The sequence below is a fragment of the Diabrotica virgifera genome, chromosome 2 (assembly GCF_917563875.1).
Source record: "Diabrotica virgifera virgifera chromosome 2, PGI_DIABVI_V3a".
In the NCBI taxonomy this organism is placed as follows: domain Eukaryota; kingdom Metazoa; phylum Arthropoda; class Insecta; order Coleoptera; family Chrysomelidae; genus Diabrotica; species Diabrotica virgifera.
Window position 1 is genome coordinate 147,626,342 of NC_065444.1, and position 19,938 is coordinate 147,646,279.

General features: G+C 33.3%; 1 protein-coding gene across 1 annotated transcript in view; it reads left to right on the forward strand.

Annotated features, from left to right (window-relative positions):
- The window catches only part of LOC114330540 (uncharacterized), a 92,302-nt gene extending 75,399 nt beyond the window's left edge, over positions 1–16,903 (forward strand). The window contains exon 4 of the mRNA XM_028279896.2: positions 16,636–16,903. Coding sequence (XP_028135697.1) covers positions 16,636–16,794 — 159 coding nt within the window. The 3' untranslated portion in view covers positions 16,795–16,903. The remainder of the gene's footprint in view (positions 1–16,635) is intronic.
- Positions 16,904–19,938: the final 3,035 nt, after the last annotated feature.

Consider the following 19,938-nt stretch of genomic DNA (forward strand, 5'->3'; position numbering starts at 1 on the left):
GGGAGGAAATCAGACTCGCCCTTGCAACGGCAACTGAAATGCTCACAAAACAGCGACCACGGAAGCAAAGATGGATGACAGAGGAAATATTGGATTTAATGGATAAAAGAAGAAAATTCAAACAGCACAAAGCAATGTACAAAGCATTAAATAGAACCATTAAACAAAAAATAAAAATTGCAAAACAAAAATGGATAACAGAACAATGTGAAGAAATCGAAAACTTATATAAAAAAACATGATGACTTCCATCTGTGTAAGAAACTCAGGAATTCACAAGCACGACATATTCACAAGGACTAAATAATCTAATCAACGCAGAAGGCAAACTGATTTCAAGCCCTGAAGAACAAATAAACATGTGGGAAAACTAACGACGAAGGTCTTCCAATACTGAAGTCCGAACTGGAATATGCTCTACGTCAATTAAAAAACAACAAATCTGTAGGAAAATATGAAAAACCAGCTGAGCTGTTGAATTATTCAACGAGAAAACTTAGAGACCTTCTTCTTGGACTATTTAATAATGTTTACAATACAGGGACTATCCCTAAAATATGGCTTGAATCAGTCTTCATACCACTACCTAAAAAGAAGAATGCCAAATTATGCCAGGACTTCCGCCTTATAAGTCTATTAAATAACATTCTAAAGCTTTTCTTGCGTATCATACAGAACAGAATATACAGTAGAGTCTCGGTTATCCGCCCTTCATTTATCCGCCGTTCCGTTTTATCCGCCGCTCATTTTTTTTCAAATTTATATAACTTTGAAAATATTAAAGAATGAGTAAAATTTTTTTAAGATGAGATAAAATAAGCCGAGCATTCCGAGCAACAAGAAGAAAGAGCTTTAGATATTATGATGCTACAAGATGGCGAGTATTGGCAACAACAAAACGAGATACATCAGCAAGGCAAATGAAAATCGCTAGTTTTTTTCGTTCATCCTAAATCATTCTATCTACAATGTCCAATGTCAGTCAAAATTAAACTGATTCTCTTCTTCTTCTTCTTCTTATGCCACTCCTATCGGTGACTGGAAATCATCAAGGGCTCAACTTGTGTTTCATTTAACGCTCCCTATTATCCGCCATTTTTGCTTATTCGTCCTTCCGTCGGCCTGTTTATGGCGGATAACCGAGATTCTACTGTATTATAAAAAATGTGATAAGGTCACCGGTCAAGAACAATTTGGATTCAGGAAAGGTATGGGGACACGAGAAGCAATATTCTGTCTTCAAACTCTGGCACAAAGATAAGCAAGCAGACCTTTTTATCTGTTTCATAGATTTTGAAAAAGCGTTCGATAGGGCGCACAATTTTGAAAACGCACAAGACCTTGATAGAAAGATTGAACAACATCGGAGTCGACAAAAGAGATTCTAAAATTATAGAGGCTATTTATTGGAATAAGGCAGCAATCGTAAAGACCAATGGTAATACGTCAAGGCCAATTGAAATACAACGAGGTGTTAGACAGGGTTGTGTGCTATCACCCATAGTTTTAACGTCTACTCTTAGGTAATATTTGCGAACTGTTTATCGCACTCTTCAGAAGGAATCAGGATAAACGGTCAGAGAGTAAATAACATCCGCTATGCAGATGACACAGTATTAATGACTGATTCGGACCATAGTCTGCAGATACTGTTGGATAGGGATACTGAGAGTTGTGAAAAAATGGGGATGAAGATCAATACTGCGAAAACCAAAGTTATAAAAATATCAAGGAACAAAAATTTACCTCTTCCAATAAATATGTGAAACACCAACAGCTTGAATACGTAAGCCAGTACAAATATCTTGGTTGCTGGTTCAACAATCAACTTGATTATAAACAAGAAGTCAAGAGCGAAAATACAGGTAGCCCGACAGGGGTTTATCAAAATGAAAAGCTTATTTTGTAACAGTAGCATTAATATCAGCCTTAGATGTCGTTTTCTGCATTACTATGTGTGATCAATACTTTTGTATGGAACGGAGGCCTGGACACAACACAATACTGATGAACAAGTTGGACGCCTTTGAACTCTGGCTTTATAGAAGTGACTTGAAAATACCTTGGACAACCCACACCACCAACGAATATGTCCTGAGGAGAATAGGTACAGGTAGGGAACTGCTAAAAATCATTAAAGTCAGAAAAGTTAGCTACCTGGGACACATAATAAGGAACGAAAAGTACCGCCTCACGCAACTGATCATCCAGGGTAAGATTGAAGGAAAACGGGGTCCCGGTAGGCGCCAGATTTCATGGCTTAGAAATATCAGAGACTGGACCGGCCTTGATTCAACATCTTTGTTTAGAGCCGCATTGGACAGAGACAGATTTGCCAGTGTAGTCGCGAACCTCCACTAAAGGAGAAAGCACCACAAGAAGAAGAACTTTCGCCTTGTCATGGTGATGACATGTGAGCAATAAATTACAAAAAAGTGTTTTTGTGGTTTGATAGAAGTTTGAATCTTTAAATGTCAAAATGGTGCAATGGTGCATCTCACTCGCACTCACATTGATAGCTGCGTCAATACGCTCCTAGCGCTCATTGTTAATAATTAAAAATAACCGCTTAGTAATAAAATAATAACAAAAATTTCTTCAGTATCTTGTAGGGGGGTCGTTAAAATTTTATTTGGTGACTTTCGGACTTTCCTGTGACTTTCGGTGACTTTCTCGTCACTTTCGGTGACTAATATAATTTTTAACTGAGTTATTAAGCCTTGAAAATGGTCATTTTCGTATTTTGAAATAAATATAACAATAAACAAGTATGAACAATAAATTGTACAGAAAAATCACAAAAGACCTCTTTTGACCTTGCTCCGAATGACCCAAAATATGTATTGGACAAATAAAAATATTGTTTTTTGCTTAAATTCAGTATTAAAGCAGCCACCCACCTTCCTCTTGACAGTTTGAACATTTAATTTAAGCGAAAAGCAATAATTATTTTTCAAATAAACATTTTATTCTGTTTTATGAGAGCAGTAAAATGTATTTTGAATTAAATAAATTACATACTTGCATTCTTCTTTTTATGTCAGTAAATTTAATAAAAAAAATAAAAAAATTGGGGCACCCTGTATAAAAAATTATGTTATTAGTTATATTATTGAATAGAGAATTGAATTACCTTTCAAATGAGCTATCACAAGACCCCTATCCCCATTTAAAAAATCATCGATGACGTCATCACGCCCAGATGGATGACGTCACTACTATGGTATATATGCCAAAAAGTCGTAATTTAAAAATAAAAATTGACCTGTTTCGGGATTTCTTTCTAAAATCGTTCATTCTCGAGAAAATGAATTTATTACAACCTTTACGTGCTCACTGTATATTATGAAAGTCAGAAACTAAAAAAAAATCAACGATTAAAGCTACCTCTATAAGATCCTGAAGAAATTTTTGTCATTATTTCATTAATAAGATATTATTTCTAATTATCAACAATGAGCGCTAAGCGCGTATTGAGGCGGCCGTCAATGTGAGTGCGAGTGAGATTCACCATTGGATGGCCCAAATGGTGCATCTCTTTAGCACTCACCATTGACGGCCGCCTAATACGCACTTAGCGCTCATTGTTAATATTTAAAGAAAAAGCTTAGTAATAAAATAGTGACAAAAATTTCTGCTGGATCTTGAACAGGGGCCTATAAACTTTGATTTGGTCACTTTCTGACTTTCATAATAATGGATTTTAACCGAGTTATTAAGCCTTGAAAATGGCTATTTTTGCATTTTTCAAATTTTAAATCGCGTATAACTCGACAACAATCAATTTTAGAGAAAAATCACAAAATACCTTTTTTTGCTCAGAATAACTCAAATGATCTAAAAAAAATTGTTCGAAGTGAAAAAATTATTTTTGTGAATTTGTCTAAAAAAAATTGTTTAAACAATTTATCGATCAAGGTACTTCCTGGCACCCAGTAGATTTGTTATAAGGACCTCTTTTTGAGTAAGTTTGTGCAAAAAATTCGAATCGGAGTAATTTCACTAACGGGGACGACGCTACAGCCTAGACTAATTTAAACATATTCAGTAACATTAATTTAATTTCTAGAATCGGCTGTTTGTGTGAATCAGAAACCCGTGTTGAGCTGCCCCCCCCCACTTGCAAAAATCAAAAAACAAATAGCCCTGATTTATGAGCTATTTATGAGCTCTCATATTCCGCAAACTAAAAATTTTGAGCTCGTTCCACTGAGCAGGAATTTGATACCTTAGTGGGGGGGGGGGCTGAATCAGCCCCCCCCCCACTACTTAAAAATAGGAATATTAAATCGGTGTTTGCGGCAGAATTACGAGCTATTTATGAGCTCTTGAAATTATATAGTTTCGATTTTTGATCTCATCCCCTTCACCCCCAAACAACCCTTTAATTGATTTAACTTAAGAGAAAAATGCTGAGAAAAATATATCGTATTGCGGATATAATTTCTATAGCTTATATATTCTAAGAATAAACTATTAAATCACGTGCATTTCGATTATTGAGCTACAACCCCTTCGCAAGAAAACCACCCTATCTTTCCGGCTTAAGAGAAAGTTGTACTTAAAATGCATTAAACTATTATTTGGCGACTACATATCATTGAATAATTTATAAGCTTCCAAATTACGCGCATTTAGATCAGTAAATTGCAATTTATTGTGTATAGTGCAGTCACTGAAAGTAAAAATCAACGATTATCTTCAATTTCGGTGAACCTTCATCGATTTTCACGAAAATCAGTGGTCAGTGGTTAGAGGATACGTCAAGAAACAAAGGTGACATGGTAACACATTGCGCCTTTACCCTGAGGGTGGATACCGCCCCTTCTCGTGGGTGAAAATTATTTTATTAAAAATAACTGCACAAATCAATAAAAGAATAAATTAAAAGAAAAATTTATTATATAAAGTTAATAAAATAAGTCAATACTTTTTAAGTTATTAAAAATCAAAGATCTTAATTATTCGTGAAAAAAAATGCATGTTATGAAGCGGTTTTTCGTAAATCACTGAAAAACTGTAAGTTTTTACAAAAAAGATAATAGTAGTTTAATTCGTATAGCTTATATTCTAAGAATAAACTCTTAAATCACGCGCCTTTCGATTATAGAGCTACAACCCCTTCGCAAGAAAACAATCCCACATTCCCGGCTTAAGAGAGAGTTGTACTTAAAATAATTTAAATTAATTATTTGGCGACTACATCTCATTTAATAATTTATGAGCTTGCAAAATTACGCATCTCAATTATTGAATTGCCATTTTCTTTCTATAGTGCAGTCACTAAAGGTAAAAATCAACTATGACCTTCGATTTCGGTAAATCTTCATTCATTTTCACGATTAACAATAACAACTTGGGGTTTTAACCTGGGGTATATGTCACCCCTTCTCGGGGGTGAAAATTACTTTATTAAAAATAACCTCACAAATCGAGAGAGGGACAAATTGTAAGCAAAATTTGTTATATAATGCGATTAAAATAAATCAATACTTTTTGAGTTATTAAAGATCAAATATTTTAATTTTTGTGAAAAAAATTGCATGCTTTAAAGCGACTTTTCATAAGTAACTCCAAAACTGTAAGTTTTTACAAGAAAGTGTTCATCACTAAAATTGAAGCTAATAAAAAATATAATAAATTGCTTACTTGAAAAACCTTTTAATGTTAATTTAAAGTAAGTTCTTGGTAATTAAATGTATATTTTTTTCTGCGACTGTTCAAATCTAAGGATTCAAGCTTAAATAACGCGAAAGAGATGCATTTTATAACACTTATGTACTAAATACTTGTCAAAGTACTTAGAAATACCTATCAAACATAAGATCCAGAAAAAGTTTATAGTATCAAAATCCGCTCACCAATTTTCGTGAAAATGAATGGAGATTTACCGAAATCGAAGGTCATAGTTGATTTTTACCTTCAGTGACTGCACTATAGAAAGAAAATGCCAATTCAATAATTGAGATGCGTATATTTTGCGAGCTCATAAATTATTAAACGATATCTAGTCGCCAAATAATTTATTTAAATTATTTTAAGTACAACTCTCTCTTAAGCCGGGAATATGGGATGGTTTTCTTGCGAAGGGGTTGTAGTTCAATAATCAAAAGGCGCGTGATTTCAGAGTTTATTCTTAGAATATAAGCTAAACGAATAAAACTACTATTAACTTTTTTGTACAAACTTACAGTTTTTCAGTGATTTACGAAAAACCGCTTCAAAACATGCATTTTTTTCACGAATAATTAAAATTTTTGATCTTTAATAACTTAAAAAGTATTGACTTATTTTAATAACTTTATATGATAAATTTTGCTTATAATTTGTCCTTTTATAGATTTGTGCAGTTATTTTTTATAAAATAATTTTCACCCCGGAGAAGGGGGTGGTATCCACCCTCAGGGTAAAGGTGCAAGGTATTACCATGTCACGTTTGTTTCTTGAGGTATCCTCTAACCACTGACCGATTTTCGTGAAAGTCGATGAAGGTTCACCGAAATTGAAGGTATTCGTTGATTTTTATTTTCAGTGACTGCACTATAGGGCTTTTCATCGATTGTCATTTGTTTCGAGCTTCTGTCATGTGTCACATAATATTAATATATCTACGTCATACGTCTTTGGTTTTTCTCATTGGTTATATCAATAACGTATGACGTAGATATATTAATATTATGTGACACATGACAGAAGCTCGAAACAAATGACTGTGAATGAAAAGCCCTATACACAATAAATTGCAATTTACTGATCTAAATGCGCGTAATTTTGAAGCTTATAAATTATTCAATGATATGTAGTCGCCAAATAATAGTTTAATGCATTTTAAGTACAACTTTCTCTTAAGCCGGAAAGATAGGGTGGTTTTCTTGCGAAGGGGTTGTAGCTCAATAATCGAAATTCACGTGATTTAATAGTTTATTCTTAGAGTATATAAGCTATAGAAATTATATCCGCAATACGATATATTTTTCTCAGCATTTTTCTCTTAAGTTAAATCAATTAAAGGGTTGTTTGGGGGTGAAGGGGATGAGCTCAAAAATCGAAACAATATAATTTCAAGAGCTCATAAATAGCTCGTAATTCTGCCGCAAACACCGATTCAATATTCCTATTTTTAAGTAGTGGGGGGGGGGCTGACTCAGCCCCCCCCCACTAAGGTATCAAATTCCTGCTCAGTGGAACGAGCTCAAAATTTTTAGTTTGCGGAATATGAGAGCTCATAAATAGCTCATAAATCAGGGCTATTTGTTTTTTGATTTTTGCAAGTGGGGGGGGGGGGGCCAGCTCAACACGGGTGGATCAGAATCAACTTTTACTAAATGGCATTGGGAAGAGTATACTTTTCCTAGTTGGAGTCTACTTTTACTAGTAAATGTTGAATATAAATCTTCATTTTATATTTATAATAAACTTTTACTGAAACCAGCCGTTAGAGTCGACTCCAACTAGTTGGAGTCAACTCCAACTGGATAATCAACTTGAACTGTAACATATACACATCGACGGACGGACTATAAGTATGTACATAATATATGTATATTATATGTAAGTTATATCTGAATCTGTACCGAACTGGAGTCTTTTTTAATTTTCCAAAAAATTTATACATTTCACTGATAATGCATGTACCTATATTTATAGATAAATAGGACAGAGGATTAATTTTTTAAAAACCTTACTAAGCCTGGATCCCGCGTAACAAAAAAAGTTAATTAACAGCAAGCTGAAAATTTGTTAATAGCTAAATGGTGTCTAGTCGGACAAACTTTAATGTACGGGAACACTGGAATAGGGGAAGTTTTAATTGTGGAACAGGTTACAGGTTTCGAATGTCAGACTACGAAAACGTCTCATGTATTTTATCGGGCAGTTCTTCAAATTAATTTGTTATTCTTTCATTAAAGTCTCATGCAAAATCAGACTGTTATTGTTCACCACCAACATAATACCTGTCATTTGGCATGTTCTACGTGTCGAACTTGTTAAAATGCCCAACATATTTGTCGCGCAAACATTTTTTCATATATTATTATACAATAATAACGTTTGTTATTGAATAAACTTAAAAACAACATGCTAGTTTTCAGTAGTAATAACCCAAGGACATTGATAATTGTTCGAAAAATTTTTATAACAGATTTCGAAAGCTTGTTGCTTGGAAACAGACCGACGCCGTAGGCGGAGGTCTGTTGCCTGTAAGCAACAAGCTTGAGAAAGTTGTTAAAAAATTTTTGAGCATTTATCAATGTTCGAGGGTTATTCGGATAGAAAATTTTTTGCTGGTTATGAAAAAAAAAAATACAGAGCAGAAACAATTTATTTAAATGTGCAATTAACAATTCTTCCACCGTCCGATTTCCATCTAATTCATATTTTCTATCATTGCAAAAGTCCATAAACGCTTTCCATACAAATTTTTTACTGTAAACAGTATTCTTTGGTATATTTGATTCGATAATTTCATTAATATTCTCATCAGTATTACAACCAAATCGTGACATTTTGAAATATTGAATATTTGAAATGTCAAAATCGAAATGAAACGAAATGTAGGTATCCATAGCTACATGATTGAGTGAAAACAGCCCATGGGATCTGTTTTCAGTATAATGTTGGTTTTATTGGTTGTATTCAATCAGATGACCACAAATTAATTGATTTCATTGGATTTCTAATTGAGCAAAAAATTTTCACAATTATAAACTTATCAGGATGACACGTTCCACAATTAAAACTTTCCCTGTTCCAGTGTTCCCATGCATCAAAGTTTGTCAGACTAGACATCATTAAGCTATTAACAAATTTTCAGCTTGCTATTCATCAACTTTTTTTGTTACGCGGTACCCAAGTCTAGTCGATTGGCGACTTATAATTATTTTGAAATACTATGGACATAACTCATTGAAGTAATTTATACGTGGTAAGCCTATTCGATTCGGCTATAAATTTTTGGTCTCTTTGTAGAAGTAGCAAATATTGCTTTAATTTTAACATTTCTACTGACAAAACAATCGCTAAATATGATCGTGAAGATTTAAGCTTAGGATCAGGAGCAGTTCTTGATATGTTAGATTGCAATGCTCAACCTGCAAGTCACTGGCAGTTCTTTAATAATTTATTTATTAGCAGAGATTTGTTAATTAATTTACCAAAATGTGGATACCGAGCAAGAGGAACTTTGCGAGAAGATAGATTATCAAAGTGCTCTATACAAGATAAGAAAACTTCTCAAAATAAAGAAGCTCGTGTAAAGAAGCTCGTGGTTCGTATGATTTTCAGTTTGATGTTAATGGAGAAATATTTTTTGTAAAATGGAACGATAATAACTTTTTTTACTATGTATATCATCTAATTTTGATAACATAGAACCTCTCGTACAAGCTAGTAGGTGGGATTGCAAGTTCAAAAGAAAACTCTCACAATTTCTCTAACCACAAGTGTTAAAAAATTATAATAACCGCAAAGTCAAGTCAAAATGTGTCATTCTTTTTCTTTATGTGCTGCCTCCCAATCAGAGGTTGGATATCATCATTACTACCTTTACTCTATTTACCGCTGCTCTGAAAATTCCCATAGAGCTGCATTTAAACCAGTCCGTTAAATTCTTCAACCATGAAACTCCCCTTCTTCCAATACTCCTTCCGCCTCTTATCTTTCCCTGTATTATCAGTTTTAGTATTTCATATCGCTGTCCCCTCCTTACGTATCCCAGATATTGTAACTTTCTTATTTTTATTGTGTTTGTTATTTCGCATTATTTGCCCATTTCTCGCAATATTTCAGCGTTCGTTTTCTTATGTGTCCATGCTATTCTAAGAATCCTTGTACCATATTTCAAATGAACATGGCCCATTTATGTGGGTTTGCTTCAATTTCCAGCTTTAAAGTCCATATTTCAGTATCGAGAACTCGTGGCATCTCAAAGCTTTTTCTCTCAGTTGCATAATATAACACTTAGCTAGTAATTTCCATTAATGGTAACGGAATGAATACAAATTCTGTTTTCCAAATTAAATTTGGCATAGTAATTTTTTTATAAATCCGTTAACTTTAACCGTATCGGGAATTATATTAATATCAAATTTTGCAAGACGCCATTCAGAATATTTAGATGTTCTTAAATGTTTGAACAAATCAGCAAGGAAAGCTAGTCTGGGGAGCCAAAAATAGATCTTCATAATTATCTTCCGAATTATCATCTTTCAGACACATAAAAAGTTCAAGACGTTACCTCTTAACAGCCACCTTACTTCCGTGTGGTAAAGATGATTTACATGTATTTAAGAGTCTTCTCAAAGTCTGACAATACGAGTTTTTAATGCTTTTCCCCTGACTGATTTTAAAACTTTTAGTTTGTAATCTCACATTATTCTTAACATCCTAAACTTTTGTAGTTTCAGCGTGTATAATTGAAACACTGTGAAATATATCGAGCAATATTTTAATAAATTAGAGTCCATGCAACCTGCAAACTTAATGAATTGCCAAATAATATATTTTCTACTTGAACTTTCTAAGTGTTGCAGTAACGTCCTCGATTAAATTGTATTGTAAGCTCATAGTTCAAAGTTTGTTATTAGGATAGAGGCATTGGCCTCTGTGCTGATGAATACATTATTTGTGAAATTATAAATTGGGGATTTGAGCTCTTTTGGGCGCAGTCTATTATAGAAAGTTACCTAACCAACAACTATAGTGTAATTATCAGTAGCTGTCAATAAAACCATATTTTTTACCCCACAACTTAAAACATTTATTTACCATCGTCGATCGAGAAGAAACGGACACAGGGTATTAGAAAACAATTCTAACCTGATATTTACATCGAATTGTCCAATTTCTATAATAATAAATTTTGCTACTTACTGTTTTCATATATTTACTATGCACTTACTGTTCCAATGTCATTTTTAAAACACAATATATTTCGGAAGTTAAAGATTTTGAGGGTAGAGCTTCTCAATGTAAAACACAATGTAGCCATTTAGCATTTGACATTACTTCTTGCAATTTAACAATAAGGCCAGATCTATGTCCTGTCATTATGGTATTTATAAGTACTTTGGATAAAAGTTTCAAATAAACGCTTTCCGGTAGTGCTGGTTTTTAGTGGAGAACAAAATGTGGTGCTATTTTTTCCGTTGTACCGTTATAAACTAGGTACAGTTAAAAAAATATTTTGTTCTCGCATATCTGCTGCCACTTATTGTTCTTTGAATAATAGTAGAATCGGGTATGGTTTTTATTTTTGTAGCCTCTTCTTATCTACTGTTATTTCCAGTACCTCAAAAGCTACTGGTAGAATCAAGTCTTTAGCAATTTTATGATTTTTATAATGCGATATGCAATTCCATAGTAGTAGTAATGCTTTTTCATTAGTAGTAGTAATAATGGTTGTTGTTATCAAAAAAAGTATTTTGGATTGTGAAAAATTTTAGCATTATTTCAAATAATTATGGAGGCTTATGTATTAACCCACGATTAGTTTACCGTGAGATATAGTTGCTATAGAATATTTATTTAGCAAATTAAAATAATACACGACGACCATTTTCAAAAGAACTATTTATTGCTTACTATATGTGTTTACAGGTCTAATTTTCGCTGGCTACTGAATAATACTAAAAATACAAAAGACTCCCGACCAGAAATCACTGATGGCGAAGAACAAAAAAATGTCTATCTGTACTACACAAAGACGTCATCTGTATATTTTATGTTGTTAATAGATTTTCCGTTAATTACATTATTCGTTCACTTTGAGATAGTAATGCTTCCTCAAAAATGGCTTCACTAAATACACTTAATAGTAATGGAGACATAATCCTTCCTGTCTAACTTTTACGCTTTAGTTGTCGAGGCATTAAGCTAAATAAAATATAATAATTAAAATTTGGAAATATAAACTTAATCGCAAAAGTTTTACTCCGCCAAAAATTATGCTAATTATCATAGTTTCATCTTCTCGTGAACGGATCAATTGATTCCGCTATTTTGTTTTATTCTTTTTAGATTTTGCTTTATCATTTACACTATTGGATAAATGCTTTTCAATCTTCTTTTTTTTTAGCTTATATTGGATGGAAAAAACGAAACATTTTTCTTATGCTAAGTTGTATACACTTTGTAGAAAGGCCAAGGTACAATGCGGGTAATGTGGGTATATATAAAAATCGTGTTGTAGTCTTATGTTTAACATGTCGTGTTTGAACTGAAACACTCCAAATTAAGAATAAAAAGTCTTCTTCTTCTTGTGCCACTCCTATCGGAGATTGGAAATCATCAAGGCTACCCTGACTTTGTTTACAGCTGACCTAAAAAGTTCATTAGTGGTGCAGCCAAACCACTCTCTCAAATTCCGCATCCACGACATTCATCTACGGCCTGGATACCGTTTTCCTTCTATTTTTCCTTGCATTATATTTTGAAGTAATGCGTATTTATGACCTCTCATCAGGTGACCCAAATACTCGAGTTTTCTTCGTTTTATCGTTAACAAAATTTCTGGGTCTCTTCCTATCCTTCGTATTACTTCAAAATTTGTGATTCTTTCAACCCAACTTATCTTCAGCATTCGACGGTAGCACCACATCTCGAAACTTTCAATATTTTTTATGTTGTTCTGTTTGAGAGTCCAGGCCTCTACACCGTATAATAGCGTGTTAAATACGTAGCCTCTTAGCATTCTTAATCGTAGAGGGATGCTTATATCTCTGTTGCAGAAGAATTTTCTCATCTTTATGAAGGTGGCCCTGGCAATTTCGATACGTCTTTTTATTTCATTGTTTTGGTCTCCAGTTTCGTTTATTAAAGTTCCCAAGTATTTATAACTTGATACTTTTTCAATTTGAATGCCGTTTATACTAATATGTGCTGGTTGTGTCATGATTTTACTGGAGACCATATACTTGGTTTTTTTGATATTAATGTTTATGCCATAATTGTTGCAAGCAATATTTATGTTTGTAAGTAATCGTTGTAACTCTTCTACTGTTCTTGCAACTAGTACAGTGTCGTCTGCGTATCGAATATTATTTACAACCTCTCCATTGATTACGATTCCTTCATTTGCTTGCAAAAGGGCTTCCTGACAGATGCTTTCACTATATACATTAAATAGCAGTGGTGACAAAATGCATCCCTGTCTTACTCCTCTACGTATTCCTATTGCTTTTGATATCTCGTTTTCTATTTTGATGTTAGCTTTCTGATTCCAATATAAGTTGAGAATTATTCGCAGATCTTTATTATCTATGTCTTTTCTTTCAAGAATGTCTCTTAGTCTATCGTGGCGTACTCTGTCAAACGCTTTTTCAAAATCGATAAAACATGCATGTACTTCTTGATTAACGTCTAGGCACCTTTGTGTAAGAACAGTCAAACCGAAGAGAGCTTCTCGAGTACCTAGTCCTTTTCTGAACCCCATCTGTGTATTACTAATATCTGACTCCAACTTTTGATAAACTCGGTTGTGGATGATTTTTAGAAATGTCTTTAGTAGATGGCTCATTAAAGATATTGTTCGATGTTCTGAACATTCTTTTGCATTGGATTTCTTTGGCAGTGTAACGAATGTAGACAGCAGCCACTCTTGAGGTATAATACCAGTATTGTATACTGTGTTAAATAAGTGCAATATTATACCTATTGATTCATCATTCAAGAGCTTTAGTAATTCAGTAGGAACCTCATCGGGTCCATTTGCCTTTCCAGTTTTGGAATTTTAAGTGCCATTTCTACTTCACATTTTAGGATTTCAGGTCCCGTTTCACCATTTACCTTGACAATGTTATTTCTGTTGTCCTCAAACAATTCTCTTATGTATTCATTATATCTATTAATTTTTTCTGTTAAGTCTATAATAATATTTCCGTCTTTGTCCTTAAGCAAACCTATTTGATGTCTTCTTTGGGTTCCTGTAAGTTCTTTTACTTTTTTATGTATATTGAATGTGTCATACTTTCTTTCATAGTCTTCCATTTCTACACATTGTTCTTTAATCCATGATTCTTTGGCCTTCTTTATTATTTGCTTTATGTTCTTATCAACCTCTCTGTATTTTTCTGAATTATTCTTCAATTTGCGTCTTTCATCCATTAGTTCTAGTATGTCTGGTGTCATCCACACCTTATGTTTCTTTGGAGATTTGGTTAGGTGTTTCTTTCCCGTAGTTCTTATTATAGTGTTTATATACTTCAGTTTTTCATCTATGTTGTCTGTTCTGTGGATTTGGTTTTCTACTACACTGAGGCCGGTGTTGATTTCTTCGCGCACTGTTTGTCGTCGGTGTTCACTTTTAAGCTGACTTAAGTCTAACGCTGGGATGATGGTTTTTCTCATTTTCTTTGGTCTAGCTTCTAACACAGATACTAGTGGATTACGATCCGAACCGATATCAGTTCCAGGGTAAGTTTTAGTAGATTTCACGGCATTACGGTATCTTTTTGTCACCATTATGTAATCTATTTGGTTTCTGATTACTTTTTCTTGTGTGTGTTGAGGTGACGTCCACGTATACAGTCTCCTTGGGGGTAATTTAAAGAATGTATTAGTTATTATTAAATCTTCGCTTTGACAAAACTGAACTAAACGATCACCCCTTTCATTTCTATTACCTAAGCCGTATTCACCGACGTTTTCTCCAACTTTACCCTGACCTACCTTGGTGTTCAGATCGCCCATTACTATGTTAATGTGTTGTCTCTTTGTTATCACCTCTTCTAAGTTATTATAGAATTGTTCTATTTCCTCTTCGTCTTTGTCTGCTGTAGGAGCGTACACTTGTATGATGCTTATTATGTTCTTCTTATCTATCAGTTGTATTAACATCACGCGCTCTGAGAATGGAGTAAAATTTGCTACAGCATCTTTCCATTTTTTTGAGATGATGACTCCAACTCCGTATCGATGGGTTGTGGTGTCACTTCCGGCATAATAAAACATACCATGATTAGTTGTGGGGCATTTGCCATTTCCTGGCCATTGTGTATCGCTTATGCCTAATATGTCTATACCCAAACGATCCATTTCCAACACGGCGTTATCTAATTTTCCCGAAGAGAATAAGCTCCTCACATTCCACGTAGCAATTTTTATGGTTGTCTTTTTCTTATTACAAGGGTTTCGCAGGTTTACGACTGAGGAAGCCTTGTACCTATCTATTTGCCTTCCTCTGCCGGATCTTGATATCCGATGTCCATGATCAGTACTTCTCCTTTGCATGTCCACCATGATGATTACTACTAGGGGTACTCTATGAATCCTTAATGCAGTGGTTCCCCGTTGCCTTCTGCATCCTTATGCCGTTGACCATTCTGTAGGGTTCATCCGCCTTCGAGACCGATTTGTCAGTCTCAGGACAAAAGAGTGCCCTAACACTTACTAGCTCATCCACCCGAAGCTGTTGGCTAGTAAGTGGAGATTGCTTATACCGGCAATCGCTCGGTGGTTACCCTCACTTAGTTTAGCCTACAGACCAATGCAGTTGCCCAGGGTGTGGCACGTGGAGCCATAAGTGACAGTTGGATGTCTTATGAGGACCAGTTACTTCGAACCATCTCCCGTATATTACGCTCGATGTGGCCGTTCTCATAAAAGGTAGTACCTCTATAAAATACCCCAACACCCTGAATAAAAAGTTACAACAGTTAAACAAACTTTAAAAACTAAAAGATATATAGATATAACCTAAACATCACGTGTTCTCCATATAATTCCAATAACAGCTTCACATCGTCTATGCATGTTGGATATTAAGCAAGCTCTTTTATTATTTTATATGGGGTTTCAGGTAGCAATAACCATATTTTCTATATTTAACAGGAAGGGGTAGAGGTAGCCTTAATGCCTACTCACAATATACCATAAGTGATCAATAAGGTTCATTTCGTGACTGTGAATGGGTCAATTCTATATCTGAATAAACTCATTGTAGTACTGAGTAATGTCACCAAATCCATTCTTGGTGTCAAGGAAATTCCACCCTAAAACATCACAGAGCCTCCATTAAACAATTTCGTCTCTCTTATATTGCGCTGTGCATACCGCTCACTTGGTCGACATATAACTCTTATAAATGTCGATCAGAACTATTTACGTTATGTGTCTTTCTTTCTGTTTTTAAACGTATGTTAACTGTTTTTCTTTTTTATTGTTAATTTAATATTGTTTCAGTTAAAACACATTTTAAAGAATAAAACTGTCTATTTTCTTTGTTTTTCAAGATATCAGGACAATTCAAACATCACAATGGTAACAAAATATAAGACTATAGCACATTTCTAAAGAATACCCACTCTTGTACCTTGTTCGCTCTACAGAGTGTCTCCAACTTAACATAACAGATTCTTTTCTTCCATCCGGTATAAGCTTAAAAAAGAAGTTTAAGTAACAATTTATTAAACAGTGTAAATGCCAAAGAAAAAAATCTAAAATAATAAAAAAATTAGCGGAATCCGCTAATCCGTTCATGAGAAAATCAACTTTGAAAATGAGCATAACAGTTGGTGGTGCAAAACTTTTACGGTGAGTTTATTTACGGCTTAGATTATTGGTTTCCATTGAAGTTCGGTGTTTTGTTAAAATAATTTATTATATTATATTATTTTATTATAAATTATTTTGTTTTAGATACTCGCACAGAGAATTCAGTCAGCTAAAATAAGAAATCAAATGAAAAAATTGCACTTAGATTCCAACACAGACGATGAAGAAGACGGTGATTTCCTCAAGGTTCCAAAAGAAGATATTTCTTCACGTAACAATACTTACGAAATACCTTATGCTTAAATTTTGTTAACGATAAATTTAATATTTATTTATTTAGAAAAAGTCATATTTATAGTTCAATATCGTGTAAATTTTTAATTAATAGTAACAAACTAAAAATTTTGTCTTTTTCCAATTTTTTACTTGTTCTTCCACATAACAAAATTTGTTGAATGCTTCGTCAAATTAGATTAGACTATTAGTCCAGGAACCGAAGCTTTTCACCTCGCAATTTTTACAGAATGGATCGATTTGCTTGAAAATTTGAGAATAAGTAGTGGATATCGAAGGATCAAAATCTATATGATGCCAAAAGGCGCTTTTACCATGGGGGTGGTTGCCACCCCATTTCGGGGGTGGAAATTTTGTATTACATTTTGACCACAAAAGTTGGTAAAAATATTCATTCTAAGCAAAAAACGTTCCATATATTTTTTTGATAAAATTAATAGTTTTCGATTTATTTGCTATCGAAAGTGTTAGTTTTATATCGAAAAAATCAATGTTTTTAATTACTTTTCTGTTTATAACTCCAAAAGTTTTCGTTTTATCAAAACAACTTTACCTAACAAAAATGTACCTTTTGAAAAAATAAACAAAACCGTTTTTTCTTAATTTTCTTTAAGACCAATAGGAATAGAGCTATAGTTTATTATATGTTAGCTCTTCTTCCTCAAATGCTAAATATTGTAGTTTCAAAGTCAAAAGACGGGAAAACAATGTATTTTTCGAGGATAACTTGTTTAAACTAATTTAGAGTATTTAAAAATCTCTATCTCTAGAAATAAAACAAAGGTCTCTAGCTCAAAAATTAAATGACTTATAATGAAAAGAATGTCAGTCCCTATTTTTTTCAGCAAAAAAGTGATAGGAAGCAACTCCCTAATCACCACCCTAATTAAAATTCGTCATTGACCTTATTTGATCTTCTCTACTTATGTATTATTAATAGGCTCTAGAAGTTTGACCGGCTTACAATGATTAGTTAAAAAAAAAGGGAGTTAAAAGCGAATAACTAATTTTTGTAGTTTGGAAAAAATGGCCTTTTCTTCAGAATAGAAAGATTTAGAATCAGAGATATAAAAAAAAATGTTTTAACAAGAAATTGTAGGTTGTTTAATTCCCAAGAAAATGATTGGCAAAAATTTTCTCTACGGCAAAAATTGAGTGAGCTATTGACAATTAAAACTTGTAACAACATGCAAAAACCACCTTTACCAACCCTTTCAAAGTCATCTCTTTTTGCGACTGAGGATTTTAAACAGATTTAATATCAACAGGCTTAAAGATCATGTAAAAACCTACAAAATTTTGTTTTACAGAACTTTCTAAACTAAAAAATAAAAAGTTACGGTTGAAAAATCAATATATTTTTTTTTGAAAAAAAAAAGGGGAAATCCAGTTGGAAGCATAATAATGTCAGCTAGTGGTGTTTTTAGTCATTGACCTTATTTATTCTTCTATGTTTATGTATTATTAATGGATTTTGAAAGTTTGACTGGCTTAGAATGATTAGTTTTTATAAAACTGAAGATAAAAGCGAATAACGAATTTTTGTAGCTTGGTAAAAAATGCCATTTTCTTCAGAATAGAAAGATTAGAATCAGAGATACGAAAAAATGTTTAAATATGAAATTCTAGGTTATTTAATTTTCCAAGAAGCTGGTTTAAAAAATTTTTTCTACGGCAAAAATTTAGTGAATCGTAAATGAGTCTATATCGAAAAACATTGATTTTTCGATATAAACACTTTCAATTTACTTTTCAATTTATAGAACATTTTTTGCTTAGAATGAATGTTTTTATCAACTTTTGCCGTCAAAATATAATATAAAATTTCCACCACCCAGATGGGGTGGCCACTACCCCCATGGTAAAAGCGCTTTTCGTCATCATATATATTTTGATCCTTGGACTATCCACTACATATTCTCAAATTTTCAAGCAAATCGATCCATTCTGTCAAAATTGCGAGGTTTTGTCCTATATTAAGCTTCATTACTTGGACTATATATTATTAAATATTATTTTGTTAGACCTCATATAGTATAGTATAGTTGATCCAAAAGATGGCATAACCCAGACATCCAAAGTGAAAGTTATCCTTCAACACCAAATTGTTCTATATGGTCCACACAATGTCCAGAAAAAATTACACCATTTTTGAGCGTCGGGTTTGGGGGGGGGGGAGAGGGGGGAGAAATCGGTAAATTCGTAGTTTTTTTAAGTTTTTCGCCAATATTTCTAAAACTATGCGGTTTAGCATGAACAACCCTCTATACAAAATTGTTCTACATTAAATTTGAAATAAAAAACGCCCTATGCATAATCTTTCTAAAATGAATGGTTCCAAAGTTACGGAGGTAGTATAGTATAACTGGTCCAAAAAAAGGCCTAACCCAAACATCCAAAGTAAAAGTTTTCCTCCAACACCAAAATGTTCTATAGGGTCCACATATTGTTCAGTAAAAAGTTACACCATAAGTGTTCTTTTTAAGTTTTTCGTCAATATTTCTAAAAGTATGCTTTAGCGTAAACAATGTTATATACAAAAATGTTCTACATGAAATTTAAAACAAAAAAATGTTCTATACATAATTGTTATAAAATCAACGGTTCCAGAGTTACGGAGGGTGAAAAGTCGAGGTTTTCGATACTTTTTATATTTTTTGGGCAATATTTATGATATAACTATACCAGAAACCCAGACATCCAAAGTGAAAGTTATCCTCCAACACCAAATTATTCTATATGGTCCACATAATGTTCAGAAAAAAGTCACACCATTTTGAGCGTCGGGTTTGGGTGGTGAGGGGGAGAAATCGGTGAATATAAAAAGTATCGAAAACCTCCACTTTTCACCTTCCGTAACTCTGGAACTGTTGATTTTATAACAATTATGTATAGAACCTTTTTTGTTTTAAATTTTATGTATAACATTTTTCTATAGAACATTCCTTACGCTAAAGCATAGTTTTAGAAATATTGACGAAAAACGTAAAAAAAAACTACTAATTTACCGACTTTTCCCCAATCTCCCCCCCAAACCGGACGCTCAAAATGGTGTAACTTTTTACTGAACAATATGTGGACCATATAGAACAATTTGGTGTTGAAGGAAAACTTTTACTTTGGATATCTGGGTTAGGCCTTTTTTTGGACCAA